Here is a 15,761-nt window from a genome sequence, read left to right as displayed (position 1 = left end):
CCAATGGATTTAAATGTCACACTCGAGGCGATCGTAGCGCCTGCAACGGTCCATTCGTTTCGTCCTGTCCAAGTACAGCCCTGTCGAGACGCCTGCCCTACAAAACGAAAGAACGTTGGTGAAATGTGGTTCGTCTGGGTACGGTGGTAGAAGACACGATAGAAATTTAGCGATCCCTGCCACCCCTGGTAGATCTCCTTTCTATGTCTATGTGGCGTTGTTGTTGTTGTGTTGCATGCAGGAGGCCGGCTAGTACCTGGCGGGATCGCCAGTCCCCCGGGATCTGGCGGCTCCACCGGAAACACCGGGAATTCGAACTCAGCGGCTGCGAGACGCGGCAATCGCAGACTCACGCGCAATGAGAGCCGCTATCATTCCGGTGAGTACATCACAGCTGGACGATTAACACTAGAACTACCACACTAGTCAAATTGACTGGTTTTACAATTTTATTTTAAAATTCCTACTTCATCTTATATTTTTTTTCCTCAATGATGTAATGACTTTCGAAACGATAACTAAAAGAATAATATAATGAATTTTATTTTGTTTTTTATGTATTCAAACTGAAAATGATTTTGTATCAAGGCTACTTGTAACAATACCAGTCAAAATGGCTGATACTTGTCAAAGTGTAAAAAGGTTCCGCAATCTGTTTATCGAACCCCAATTAACCAATTTCCTCGTTTTGTACAACTTGCCACGCGTTTTTCAAATTTTTACTGTATCATTCAATATGACGATATCAGTTATCAGGAAAATTCCGGATCGATCGCTAGATATTAACACTAGAAATACCACACCAGTCAAAACGTCTGGTTCTACAATTTTACAAATGTGTCAATCCTCGTTTAGAGATCATGGTCCCAGATGGATTAATAATACCAAAAATGTACTACATAACATGCAATTATAAGAAAGTAATAAATGAATAAATATAAAAATATTCTATTACGTATTTTTTAAAGACCAGTCATTTTGACTTTGGTAGAAATAAGTTCGTGTTAACTATCGGTAGTTCTAGTGTTAAACGATCGAAAGCGACGAAAAGAAACGTTAACGAGAGTCCTTAACCCTCGCACGACGGCGATACGAAATACATACGCCACCGTTTATTTATTCAAAGCGTAGCGGCGAACGATTCTCTCCGTCCCTCGATACTCGTTCCCTTGTAAACCGGCTTCATCCTACCTTGCTTTCCCGTCTAGTTTATCTTCCTTTTTCCCTGCTATCGTTTCCTCCTTCGCGTTTCCCACCAATCGTAAACGTCTCCTCCGCCGTGTCTCTCCTTCCTCTTCCTTCGTCCGCGCTTTTTACGTCTTGATGAAGTAATTAAAATCGGCGTTACCTTTCTTCTCCGGAGCTAACGCCTGCTTCGTGTCGTTTCGCTGCAACACGACAGATCTTGAAATTTGTACTCGGTGCGGTGCAGCTCCGCCGGGCAGCCACTCGAACATATTCAAACGTAATTAACGAATTAGTAAGGAGGCCGTCGTCGCAAGGGTTAACCCAGCAATCGTAGAAACTGGACGCGACGAATTCTCGATCAATAGAATCCTACGCCGACGTTTGGCCGTGTTACGCCGCGGCAATTGTGGACGATCCTTGTCTGCTCTGTCTTATCGGTGAAAATCGTATTGATCGAGGGTGCGTCGTGGCTCGATCACACGGTATTATTAATCGAAGAATTAAGATCCGCTGCACTGGACACGCTTGAAAATCGTGACCTGCGTGTAAATGAATCGTAGCGCATTAAGCTCGATTAGCTCGATACACGGAAACATGGTTGGCGAGTGCAAGGAATGCGCTTTCGGTGCCAGTGGTCTCGACTCTGACAAAGCATTCGCTGCGTCTGAACGCGTATGCGGGCAATTACTTTTAAGCAAACTGTAAAACCCGTAGCTACTACGTAACGCTATACAATGCAACTAGCCTGGTATCGTTCGGATATGTGTTCGGATAAGAAAGTGTCCTTTGTCGAACTCGTTACAAAGTAAAAACCGTTTAACGTTGAAAGTAAGCGTCGATCGGATGTGGAAATCGAACGAGCTTTCTGCATGTTGGCGAATCGAAGCCTGTTACGTACACACACGTACGTGTATCTATATCGGTAGTAGTCGTCGGAACGGAACGAAAATCGAACGGTTCTCTGTGCGTTAAACTCCGTGTAGAAACTTGGTTTATACAGACGAAGAGAGATGCTTGACCGGCACATCCCGCAGGCCGCAGCTGGTGCACCGTTAGCGCTCGAAGAGGACCAACTTGGAGCGCGCAAGATAAGTCCGTGTCGATCCGAGTAACATTTGCGCGCCTCATTTACACGGAAACTCCGATCGAAAGATCACAATAGTCGCTCTATGCATTCTCTTCCCGTTTCGCAACTATTTTCGGTATCCAAAGTGCCTTTGATTCTTGTCGCGTTTATTCTTCGACGCGCCAACGCTGTTCCAGGTATTTTTATTTGTATCGATGCCGGAAAGAGAAGAAAGAAGGATATTTTTCAAATCTGTCGAAAGGCATAACGAAGCGTAATAAAGACAAGTGGATTGGATGAACGAGTCGTTGCATTTCCGGCTATACTTCTATCGTTATTACGTTCTAACGTCGGGACACAACTCGTTACGCGGAGCAATTGCACGTGAGAGTGCAGGCGCGTGTACCGCTAGAAATAAGATAATTCGACACGCTTGGTTCTTGACAAATTCTCGATAGATTAGCCGAACAGCAAACTACGAAAGCCTACAACCTTCGAATTTACTGGATTCTTTCGTCGTGGAACGAGTTTGAAAATTGTCGAAATTTTCATGCAAATGCCAATGTATCTATATACCGAGGAAACACTCGTTAGGAATTGAAAGGACACGCGTGAACGTAGAAAAAAAAATGAAAAGGCATACTGTTATGCAAGTTGCGTAAAAGCTTTGCCGCATACCGACTTAGGCTATGGTGTTGAGCGTTGCAAGATTTTTTCGCGTGTCTTCTTTATTATAGCAGCTAATGCCGATGCGTTATGAAAAGTTCGCGAGCTCGTTCGGTTGATTAATCGACTCTGAATGCCCAGAGGTGCGCCAGGAGGCGGTGCAACAAGCTTTGGCAGCGATGCAGGGTCGTCCGAAGCCGTCGTTGCCGATGCCATCGAAAAGAACCTCCGTGATGGCTAGGAGTCCTGACCGAGAGCGTCGCGACAGCGGGGAGTCCAGTAGCGACGAGGACAGCGTCGTCACCGAAGAGAGTCCTGGTGCCGGTGGTCCAACGGGTATATATCCTCAGATATCGTTATTGTCTTCCTTCGCTTGTCTCCTTCTTGCGCTACGATAAATTGCCTGCATCTTCCTGACTATATAGCTAGCTCGATCGTTTACCTATTTGCACACGGCAAACGATGGAACAGGTTATGCGACTTTTTAATTGAACGCAGCGCTTGCATTCCGAACGGTTAATGCAAATCCGTTGTGATACTCGAGATACTCGAGACAAGCGACTCGTGGTACAGCAGTTTAGTACCATCGAGAAATAACGACGAAGAGGTGAATCTCATGGCTGTCGGAGTGATTGCATGGGGGAATTTTAGGCACAGGATTGTCGGATACCAGCAGCACCGGTTCGGCGCGAGACACGCCTCCGCCTCCGAGACCACCGGCTAGGAGGCCTCCTTGCGCGGACATCACAGATATCGCGGAATACACGCCTCACGCGTACTGCAACATCCAGCCGCCGGACGTGACGCACACCAGCAACACTCCGGCTGCACAGCAGTCGACCAGGCGACCTGGCGCTGATCGAGTGAATCGTTACCACGTCGTCGAGGATCAGAACAATACCGGCACTACCGGCCGCTGGAAAGTATCCGCTAAGATTCAACAGTTGCTGAATACTTTGAAACGACCGAAACGACGACCGTTGCCTGAGTTCTACGAGGACGATGATATCGAGCTGGAAATCGCGGCCAATCCCAAAGATCCGAACGCTCCGAAACCGGAGGGCGGCTCTATGACCTCCGCCGTTGGCGAACCACTGTCAGTCGCCGCGGGATTGCCCAGGTCGCTCGAGGCTGCCATACAAAGGTAAGCAGGTCAAACGAGGGTTGTAATTTTTTTGTATTTTTTTCTTTTGCTTTCTCTTGGATCATCGATAGTTCGACGACGGAGCGTTTTGAACAGAATGTACATTTTTGTAAATTTCACAGGTATGGCTCGGCATCGTATAAGGCGCCAGTGGCAACAGTTCTCGATCCAAACGGCAAGCTTTGCGTAACGCTCACCTATGGAAAGCTTCTGAGTCGTTCTCATAAAATAGCCTACACGCTGTTGAACAAGGCTCTAAGTCGCGGCGGGGATTGTTGTTTGAAACCTGGCGATCGGATCGCCCTGGTTTACCCAAACAACGATCCGATTAGCTTCATGTGCGCATTTTACGGTTGTCTTCAAGCCGGCATTGTGCCTGTGCCGATCGAAGTCCCTTTGACGCGCCGAGACGCAGGCTCGCAGCAAATCGGTTTTCTTTTGGGCAGCTGTGGAATTCAGGTGAATCAACGAGCAAAGTAACAATCTTGCTCTGCTATTTCCATCGAATTTCCTCTCCAAGTATATCGAAAATGGTTTCTAGGTGGCATTAACCAGCGAAGCTTGTCTGAAAGGTCTGCCAAAAACGGCGGCTGGCGAGGTAGTGGCATTCAAAGGTTGGCCAAAGCTTCACTGGTTCGTTACGGAACATCTGGGCAAAACGCCGAAAGATTGGCTGCCACCGCCGCGATTAACCGATGACACTCCGGCGTACATAGAGTACACCACGGACAAGGACGGGTCGGTGATGGGAGTGACGGTGACGAGATCGGCGATGCTGGCACATTGTCGAGCTCTGACGCAAGCCTGCGGCTACACGGAGGGAGAGAACGCCGTCTGCGTTTTAGACTTCAAACGAGAGGTTGGCCTGTGGCACAGCACCCTCACCAGCGTTCTAAACGGGATGCACGTGATCTTTATTCCGTACGCTCTGATGAAAGTAAATCCCGCGAGTTGGATGCAAATGATCACCAAGCATCGTGCCAGCGTGGCTGTGGTGAAATCGCGAGACCTCCACTGGGGTCTTCTTGCCACGAAAGATCACAAGGACATTTCCTTGTCGTCACTGAGATTGTTGTTGGTCGCGGACGGTGCCAATCCCTGGTCACTTTCTTCCTGCGATCAATTCCTTTCGGTATTCCAATCTAAAGGTCTGCGGCCTGATGCCGTGTGTCCGTGCGCGTCCTCCAGCGAAGCTCTCACCGTATCGGTGAGAAGACCAGGCCGTGCTGGAGTAAACGCCACTGGACGAGGCGTGCTCTCTATGTCTGGTCTGAGTTACGGTGTTGTCAGAGTCGATCAAGAGAATTCTCTCACTTCCTTGACTCTTCAAGATTGCGGCCAAGTGATGCCCGGAAGTATGTTTCTACGCCAACATTCTCAAACCGTTCTACTTTAAGCGATTCGTAGCGAACGAAATTGGAAACGTTCCTTTTCTTCAGGTATCGTTGTTGTGATCAAGATGGAAGGACAACCGTTCATCTGCAAAACCGACGAAGTAGGCGAGATCTGCGTGCATAGTTCGGCAACTGGAAACCAATATTGGGGACTACAGGGACTGACGAATAATACGTTTAAAGTCTCCCCGCTTCAAGCCGATGGAAGTCCGCTGGGTGACGTAGAATACACCCGTTCTGGTCTATTGGGTTTTCTGGGTCCTGGTGGTCTTGTATTCGTTTGCGGTTCGCGCGATGGTCTTATGACGGTCACGGGAAGGAAACATAACGCCGACGATATCATTGCTACTGTGTTAGCCGTTGAACCCATGAAGTTCATTTATCGTGGAAGAATAGCCGTTTTCAGCGTACGCGTCCTCAGGGACGAGCGAATATGCGTCGTTGCAGAACAAAGACCCGATTGCAGCGAAGAGGAAGTACGTTCTTAACGATACTCTCGAATCGTTATTCGCACGACGCGAATTCTACATGTACGATACACATCTGTTCGACGTTTATTTCCTCAGAGTTTCCAATGGATGTCCCGAGTGCTTCAAGCTGTAGATTCCATTCACGCTGTTGGAATATATTGTCTGGCGTTGGTTCCGCCAAATTACCTTCCGAAAACACCGCTGGGCGGTATTCATTTGTCGGAAACGAAACGACGTTTCCTAGAGGGTACTCTACACCCGGCTAATGTTCTTCTTTGTCCGCACACTTGTGTTACCAATCTACCCAAACCACGCGAAGTCCATTCAGGTAAGAGATTGCACATTCACCTGTGAGTACTATCCCCGAACCAGGTGTCGATTAGAATTACGGACCTTCGATGAATTACATGAATGTCAGCAAGTACAAAGACGTATATACGTTCTTTTTTGTTGTAACATTACTTCGTTTTTTCTTTGCCTATTATAATTTAAGCGAAGACCCAAGAAATTGGTACAAGGTTCGATAGGCTGTACATTTAACGGTGCACTACGATGCTGAATTGATAGAAGGTTTACCAATTTGTTGGATCGTTTCGCTTAAATGTACACGAGAATGATTAATTGGGAGAATGAATGAGCAGTTCTTTTATAATTAATTCGCGGTCACAATATCGCTCTGTTCAAAAATTCTCATTAACGTGAAGGAACGTAACACTTACGCTTTCTTACAAAGTTATCAGTAGGCTTCAATAACTTAGCACAAATGTACAAAGTATATAACTGTCTCTTGCTACATATCATGTATTGTTAATCCACCCAACACTAAAAATATTTAATGCTTAGCATGTTATTCTATTATTTTTGCCCTTCTTTCTTTTGGCTGAGTTCCGAACACCCTAGTAGTAGTCCAAGCCTATAGACAAATTGTTTCTAGCGATGTGAGATTCTCTGTATATACAAGTACTCTGAACTTTCACGCGTGCAGAAAAAGAAAAAGCTGCCTTTTTACCTTCGATCGGTTGCATCCATGTTTTTTTTCTTTTTTACACGATGCTTTCCTTTAATTTCACATCGCTACCTCACCAAACGTTCACGTTTTCGAGAAACACCGAATTGATTTTTGTTTGATAAGTATGTACAGTCCATGGAATGCTCAGAGCACGTCGATATAAAGGACGCGCGTAAATCACCTTTCGACAATAACGAACCAGTTCACGTACCTAGCTTTGATTTTCCGGCCTCAGTCAGGGGAGAGTGTGTGAGCTACTCATTATTGGGTTGAGTGTTTGTGTTGGTTTACTAACGGAATGGTGCGGGGGCGTGTAGCGGGGGATTCTGTTGCAGACGTTGGTCCGGCCAGTGTCATGGTGGGCAACATTGTTCAGGGTAATAGACTAGCTTCGGCTCAAGGACGAGACATGGGTGTCCTAGACGAGGATAGTGATAATGCTAAAAAGGTTCGTCTTTGCCAGAAATTGTTTCTTCTTTTTAAGGATAATTGTTACTAAAACTTCTCCGTTTATTTAACTTAATATTATTGATTTGCAGTATCAGTTTATTTCGGAAATACTTCGATGGCGTGCTGTCAGTACCTCCGACCATGTTATTTTCACGTCGTTGAATGCAAAAGGAGCGGTAGCAACTTCCTTGTCGTGCTCTCAGTTGCACAAGAAAGCCGAGCGGATCGGCAATCTGTTGTTAGATCGTGGAAGAATCAATACCGGAGATCACGTGGCATTAATATTTCCTCCTGGTACTGACTTGATATGCGCGTTTTATGGTTGCCTGTATGTTGGCGCCGTGCCAGTTACGATTAGGCCACCTCACCCGCAAAACCTTCAAACCACTTTACCAACCGTTCGCATGATCGTGGACGTCAGTAAGTCTGTGCTCGTGCTCACGAATCAAAATATCCTGAAACTGTTGAAAACAAAGGTACATCGATACGTTATGATTCTAATGTACTCTACGTAACACGATCAGTATCTTGTGTTTAACCCTTTAACTGCTCAGCTTGAACGGATCTTGACGATTAACTCTTACGTTCTACCCCCCGTTACCCGACAAATATCTTCCTGAGTTATCCTTGGATTTCTATTAAAGCGGTTAAAGTGTTAAAATATATCTCACGAATGATTAATTTGGCTATTTTCCTTGCTATCGTACAGGAAGCGAATAATGTTGTCGACATTAAGAGTTGGCCGACGATTCTCGATATGGACGACATGCCAAAGAAGAAGCTACCTGTTATGTACCGAGCGCCCACAGCGGAGATGCTGGCTTATTTGGACTTCAGCGTCTCGACGACGGGGATGCTTGCAGGAATTAAAATGTCCCACGCAGCGGTGACGTCTCTTTGTCGTGCCATGAAACTTGCCTGCGAATTGTATCCATCTAGACACATCGCTCTATGCTTGGATCCCTATTCTGGATTAGGATTCGCTCTTTGGTGTTTGAGCAGTATATACAGCGGTCATCATTCCATACTTATACCACCGTCGGAGGTTCGTTTCCATATCGTAAACGTGAGAACGAAAAAGAAGCTTTTAATATTCTTGTTTGTAGGTGGAAGCAAATCCGGCATTGTGGCTATCGGCAGTTAGTCAATCCAGAGTAAGAGATACGTTCTGTTCTTACGGTGTGATGGAATTGTGCACGAAAGGTCTCGGTTCTTCTGTTCATGCTCTAAAAGCGAGAGGCGTTAGTTTGGCCTGTGTTAGAACGTGCGTCGTTGTCGCTGAAGAAAGACCGAGAATCGCACTTACTACGAGCTTCAGTAAACTCTTCTCCGCTTTGGGTCTGAGTCCCCGTGCCGTCTCGACCTCGTTCGGATGTAGAGTAAACACCGCTATTTGCTTACAGGTTCGATCGCTTCCAAATTTCCAAAGATTATTTAACAAGTTGCTAAGGTTTTTGTTACTCGATGTTAAATAATACGATTGACACGCAGGGTGCATCGAGCCCAGAACCTTCAACGGTATACGTTGATCTCCGCGCATTGCGCAACGACCGAGTATCTCTGGTTGAAAGAGGTAGTCCGCACTCTTTGTGCCTGATGGAATCAGGCAAATTATTACCAGGAGTGAAAGTAATCATTGCCAATCCAGAAACGAAAGGACAATGCGGAGATTCTCATTTAGGCGAAATTTGGGTGCAGTCTGCTCACAATGCCAGCGGCTATTTCACAATATATGGCGACGAGAGCGACTACGCGGATCATTTTAACGCTCGTCTCGTAACAGGAAACACGAATGAAGTTTACGCCAGAACTGGTTATCTCGGTTTCCTAAGACGTACCGAAAGCGTTCAACAATCGGTTATCAGTGACATTCCCGGTGACACATCCACCGAGGCGGATCTGGTTCCTGGTGATTCTGAGTTACACGATGCTGTGTTCGTGGTTGGCGCCCTCGACGAAGCCATTTTACTTAGAGGAATGCGATATCACCCGATCGATATCGAAAACAGCGTAATGAGGTGTCACAAGAAAATAGCAGAATGGTAAGCAGAATAACAATGTGTAAACAGACATCACAGTTTTAAACATAGTTCTCTTTTCGGTTGTGATAAAAATTATTTGTACGATTCACAGTGCCGTATTCACATGGACCAACCTCCTAGTAGTAGTGGTGGAACTCGACGGAAGTGAAAGCGAAGCTTTAGATCTCGTGGCATTAGTTACCAGCGCTGTACTAGAAGAACACCATCTGGTAGTCGGTGTGGTAGTCGTAGTAGATCCCGGAGTAGTTCCAATAAATTCGCGTGGCGAGAAGCAACGAATGCACTTGCGTGATGGTTTTCTAGCGGACCAGCTCGATCCGATTTACGTAGCGTATAACATGTGAACGATATCAGAGAACGCAGAAAATGCATTACATAACGAACAACAAGAGACTGGTATCGTACTTTCCAGTCATGTCCCTACTACCATGCTCACGCATAAGTATTCTCGACTCGAAGTCGCGAATTGCATTTCAAATTTTTGTCCTTTGTTAAAGGAGGTGATCTCTCTACGGAGAAGTTGGAACATATTGCGAAGACTAAACGTATTTTTAAAGCGAACGTCGTCCCTAAACAATTTATATCCTTCCTTTGAAAGAATAACGCGTTTATTCAAATTTTTTATCTCGTCGATGTATTAAAAGGAGTAAGAAAGTTCGTCACACTTTGAAATTTCCAACCGCTTGGTTATCGATACTTATCACTTATGAAAGGATGCATTACTTTCTGCGTTGTAAGTAGCAAGTGTGAACGCTCGTTAGAAGAGAAGGAGAAACAGGAAGAATATAAAATAACCGCTGTAGACAGGAAATGTCGACAAACGATTACTTTATAAAAAGTAATCTACCGAGAATTCTACTTAAAACGATGAAGAATATCGAAGGATATACTAGAAGCATTATCGATGCTTACAGAGTTAAGGAGATTTACGTAACTATTCGTATAGCATCAACGATTCTCAACTCGCAGCGAAGAAGAAAAAATGCAAAATTAATCTTGAACATCTTCGAACTTGAGACTGCCACGGACAAGTATATACAGCTCAGACATGACTCAGCTGTTTTTGCTAAAATTATGCTTTTATACATTGTATTACCTGAATATTAAAGTGACGAATAGTACCAGTCATTATTTATCAACGACATCAGAACGGTAGTGAGCTTTTTTATAAGAGGAAAATGAAAGAAGTTATTTTAACGAAGATGTAACTTTAACGAGTGAGTTTCATTGAGAAATCGCACTTTATTAAAAAAAATGGACGATTGTTCCGCGAACTACGTACAGGTATATACAACTATCTGATATCTATTAGAAAAAGTAAAAGAATTTGATACACTTTATCGTAGACTCGTGTAGCTTGACAATTTTTTACTACATAAAGTAACGGTTAGCTAACGTAATCACACTATTCTAACGTAAAAAGTTTTAACTGTCTACATTTTTTCTAATATATCGTTGCTGGAAAGGCATATATACATAGTTCGCTATCGCTCTGACTATCTAATTTTCGTTCGGGAAAGTTTCTACGTTGTTGATGTCTTACAACGATTTTTAGGTGAATCGATTTGAAGACATGACCGAGTGGTCATGATTTCAATTCGATAAAGGTTTCATTACATTTAGCTGCGTTGCGCACAACATCGCTCTTTTTATACGTTAAAGTATTTATATTATATTTCACAGCACGCAGTAAACCCTGAATACGGTTATATATGTTCTGAAAGTGTACTTTTTTTATACACACGTCCACTGAAAATTTACTCTCTTCCAATTTCGACAAAAACAATGAACACAAAGTAGTATATATGTATTCTTAAGTTCGTAAGGTTTGAATGATAATGATTTATTGCGTGCTGAGAGGGTACACTTTGAAAATCAGCCGAATCACTTAGCCAATTTTTCCATAAAAAAGAAAGACTAAGACGACGTTAACGCAAATTTGCATCTCAGGGTTTTAGGTCATTTATGACAAACGATATGATATAAAAAAAGAAGAAGCTATTTAGAACAACTCTTTTTGGATGACATTTAAAAAGGAAGACAAGGAATATGATAGCACAAAGAATTCAAGCAAGAAAGTAGTCGAAATAGGTAGCGCTGATGCGTCTGACCCTGCAATTTTTATCTCTCTAGCCGATATGGAAAAGTTACCCTCGAACTATAAATATCGGTCAACGTATACGCCAAAAATTTAAATATACGCCAACTTTCCTCCCCTTTTCTTCTTACCTTTTAATGCACAAATGCGTTCTTTTCGTGAAATTGGTCTCGTTGATCAAAGCTCAATCTACGTATATCAACAACGCTACGACAATAATCGACTTTCGGGTTAAAATCACTTATTCACGTGTTATTTTCTTTCTTATTCTTACATTCGATTAAATTTACGTTTAGCTTTATTTGTTAATAACGACGAGAGTTTCAATCGAGCATCGTAACTGAAAGTTCGATTATTTGGAAAATTGTATGGATTTCCATAAGAGAACAAATAGGTTCAAATAACAACGAGCGAAATATTGGCAACGTATAGATCATTGTTGGCCTATCGATAATTATTTGCAAGCGCAAAGATCTACTCATACATGTATGTACGTACACTGTTTATGCCATTTTGCTCAAAAATCGCGGAGAAGTAGAGAAAAGAGCAAAGAAGTAGATGGGAAGAATAATGATTAAAACCTGAAGGTCGATCGCGTCCTTTCTCCTCTTATTGGAGTTTTATTATTTTTGAGACGTTTTCTATCGATGTGTACATTTGTTGATAGTTTTATAATTTTATATTCTTATTTTAATATAATGGCATACGACTATGAGGCGTGCACCGACCCTCGAGATACCGTGCATCGGCTCTTGCCAGAAACGTGTTGCAATTTAAACGAAGCGGACTTGTCAATTTCATCTTTTTTCTTTGCGTCGTTAGAAGGCTCGTATTAAACTTCGTACCAAAATGGACACGCGTATTATCGTCGCTTTACATATTGTAATTTTCTCTTGTATCGCGCCCTCTAAGAACGTAGGTAGTGCGATGCAACCTGTTCCACAACTTGGTTATGTTTACAGCAGAAATATAGCCTGCGCTAACAATATTGTCGATTTCTACAGAAAAATGAAATTTCACGCGAAAGAAAAGAATATCAAGGCCTATTTTTGAATGGAACAATATTTTGCGTAATTTCTCCCGATAACAATAACACTCGCATATTTTGATCTAATTCAGAATATTGAATCGTTGAATTGTAAGAACGTAAACTATTTACGTTATACGTGAAACGAATACGAGCAGACAAAGCAATCGCACAAGGCGTGTCTATAATAAATACGAAGTAGTAGAGTTAAATACGAGCCTCGTAATTGAAGAAGCCCAATCTATCGGGGAACGACTCCGATCATCGACGATAGCCTCGTTGATGCGATATGCATAATTCGCAAGTTATAATAATAATAATTAGTTATCCCATATTACGGACGCCCATTTACAGGCGCCAAAATGTAAATACGTATAGAAACAGGCGAATTAGGATCCTTTTCTTCGACACGTCTTACATTTCTCACGGTTGCTGTAATCGTATTAGACACAATGTTTATGTTTGTTTGCGATACAACGTACGCGAGAATGTCGAATTACGAGTTCTTGTTCGTTTCGTCTGTTTTGTGTTGGTAGCGACAAAACAGTGACTATCATCCGACATGTACAACAGTAGGAAAATGTAAAACGTTTCAAGCGTAAAGCGTGTTAAATACGGTTCTATAGATCCGTTCCCTCTCTTTATTACTTTTTCTTTTTTTTCTGTCTCTCTCTCTTTTAATGATTAAGGTATCGTGCCATGTCACCTTACGTCCTTTCGCGCTTTTACGCACGAAGAAACATCGATGATAAGAATAAATAATCGCGCGTCGCCGTTTTACAGGATCGTATATCAATTCACCGGTATTTTATTTAAATAGTAGCCGTACGTCGAAATTCTCGGAACGTTAGGCTACGTACAAGCGTGCGTGGTGTTTGCGAAGACGAGTATACGCGCGGCGAAACTGCTTCTTCGTGCATAAAAGATCCGGAAACAGCGGTGCACCCCGATCACGGTAGGAATGTGCAGCGTCAGGAAATTTTTATCGAGTTTGACACACACACACAAAAAAAAAAAAAAAGAAAAGAAGAAAAAAAGAACCCCGTCTTTTTATTTATTACATAGCAGTGAAGTTATACTTTTGCTTTTCGTTCCTGTTATCCTATCTGTTTAGAAAATGTGTTTGTCTAATTTCCAAGTACAAACCGAAATCGTATTCTCACTTTTGACTGGTTCGTTCGTTTACTGTGTAATGTCCATTCAACGATCTGTACAGATCTGTACATCTTCAGAGTGTTTCTACCGAACTATAACTGAGTGAGAGGAAAAGAGCGATTGAGAGTTTTTTCACGAAAGTTTCATTATCGAGAAAGTATTTTCATTGACGAGTATGTACCGCGCTAGATTCGCGCGCCGATTTGTTTGATATGCGTATACACACGAATCCACGGACCATGCAAATGGGGTCATCGAAGGATCGAACGAAAAGAGAAGAAACGTTACGCAATCCTACGAGTGGGGCTGAGAGTGCGTGCGTGCGAGCAACCCGATTGTATTATGTATAAATGTTGATAACTAGTTGATAGAAACGTGAAGATACTTGTCACACCGTTAACGATCGCGTATTATCACGTTCGATTCAGAACAAAAAAAAAAAAAAAAAAATATAGGTCGATCGATTGTGAAATCTTAGGATCTCTCTGAGAAACGGTATCGCGTAATCCTGGACCCTGGTTTAATGGTCCTAGGCTGTGTAAATACTACCCTTGTACCCATTGCGTTTAGAAGTTACTAAGGTACAATATAGTTTGTACGTTGAAGTATATATATATTATATATATATATATATATATATTACCACACAGAGTAATAATATAAACGGTCGCTGTCCTTACCAAGCCGTAGCATTTTGCCTGTATCAGTCGGACGAGAATATTAATATTTCGTGTATCCACCCCTCGTACCAAGTACCAGCCCGTTTTCATTCCTTCTCGTCTCTTCGATCGAGACGTGGGAGGATTGATAAAAAAAAAGAAGACAGAAAAAAGAAGAAAAAAGAACGGGATGAACGCGAGAAATCGAAGCACAGGAATTATAGGAACATCATAGCAATTTCTCTATGGTCCGTAGCGAACTTTTTCCTTGTTTCAAGTGAGAAAAAAAGTAAGGAAAAGAAGGAGGGAACAAAAGGAAGCAATGAAGCAACAAATCGGTCGTGTATCGTACCACGTGTTGCATCGTAAATTACTCGAACCTTTAAAACCAAGCGCCTCTTTGTAATCCATTCGATATTCACGAGGAGCTTCGCGAGCTACCATCAATAAACGTAATGTACATTTTTTTGCAACGAGCCGCACTGTTTTACGCTACCCCTATTACTCTCCTCGTTATATAGAATAAACATTAAAAAAGTGTCGCGTATTATTCTCTAGCGAAACTCCTATTCTATTACGTTTGAAAGTTATATTTTTGTTGCGTTTTTTCTCTATTTATATTTTATTTAAATTTAACTGTCCAGATAAAAAGTATTTACGTAAAAATTGAAATCTTACTACCTAAGTAAGTTTTTATCGATGACGAATATATTTACATTTTTGTTATCAATCGTACCAGCGTGAAACTTTTTCGCACGCTTTTTACTTCAATATCTTGCACTCTAACGTATGCATAATCACCTGTCGCCTTATATAATAGCGCATCTGTATAAATTTTTCAAGAACAACGTTACCGCGTTATTTATACATTAATTTCATCCATTGAAAGAAAATCCTTGCGAATATCTCACCTCGTAAATTAAATCGAAACACCGTGTACCATTGTCTAATGATAATTGACTTCTCGAGTTGAATGTTAACGAGCGAAAGGTAAGTGCATACCAGCCTGTTCAGTTGCATATAGACATAAACGCATATTTCAGTGAGCATGGAACTAACATAAAATCATAGATTAACAGTGAATCAAACAACATTATGACTATCTAATTTAAATGCATTTACATACTTTGTATATAATTTTAACGTCACTTAGGTTTCATTTTGTGTACAATTTACGATATTTCCAAGTTGAACATCAATTATATTGCTTGGCTACGATATTGAATGACTCGAAGTTTTAAATTGTTTCTTCCGAATGGCTTCGGTATTTACGATTGAACTATAACATTTACCACTACATATTCACTCGACCATCCATGCAAGGACAAATAATACGCATCGTAAAATGAGATCTGACAAATGTAAATCAGAAATAAAATTACGGATAACGATC

The 15,761-nt window shown here is 42.4% G+C and overlaps 1 protein-coding gene across 10 annotated transcripts in view; it reads left to right on the top strand.

Annotated features, from left to right (window-relative positions):
- Positions 1–14,844, top strand: part of LOC132916696 (disco-interacting protein 2) — a 40,819-nt gene extending 25,975 nt beyond the window's left edge. For 4 of the 10 annotated variants that reach the window (XM_060976921.1, XM_060976920.1, XM_060976917.1 and 1 more), the window contains 13 exons: positions 242–379; positions 3,062–3,256; positions 3,572–4,064; positions 4,187–4,523; positions 4,606–5,419; positions 5,504–5,934; positions 6,025–6,256; positions 7,255–7,385; positions 7,477–7,863; positions 8,097–8,432; positions 8,494–8,790; positions 8,879–9,429; positions 9,521–14,844. In XM_060976921.1, the coding sequence (XP_060832904.1) occupies positions 242–379; positions 3,062–3,256; positions 3,572–4,064; positions 4,187–4,523; positions 4,606–5,419; positions 5,504–5,934; positions 6,025–6,256; positions 7,255–7,385; positions 7,477–7,863; positions 8,097–8,432; positions 8,494–8,790; positions 8,879–9,429; positions 9,521–9,773 (4,595 nt within the window). In that variant the 3' untranslated portion in view covers positions 9,774–14,844. The remainder of the gene's footprint in view (positions 1–241; positions 380–3,061; positions 3,257–3,571; positions 4,065–4,186; positions 4,524–4,605; positions 5,420–5,503; positions 5,935–6,024; positions 6,257–7,254; positions 7,386–7,476; positions 7,864–8,096; positions 8,433–8,493; positions 8,791–8,878; positions 9,430–9,520) is intronic. The other 6 variants (XM_060976922.1, XM_060976923.1, XM_060976918.1 and 3 more) reach the window with 3 other exon arrangements.
- Positions 14,845–15,761: the final 917 nt, after the last annotated feature.

Source organism: Bombus pascuorum, chromosome 2 (assembly GCF_905332965.1).
Source record: "Bombus pascuorum chromosome 2, iyBomPasc1.1, whole genome shotgun sequence".
NCBI classification, from domain to species: domain Eukaryota; kingdom Metazoa; phylum Arthropoda; class Insecta; order Hymenoptera; family Apidae; genus Bombus; species Bombus pascuorum.
Note: the sequence above shows the minus strand (reverse complement) of the source record. Positions and strands in the feature narration are given on the sequence as shown.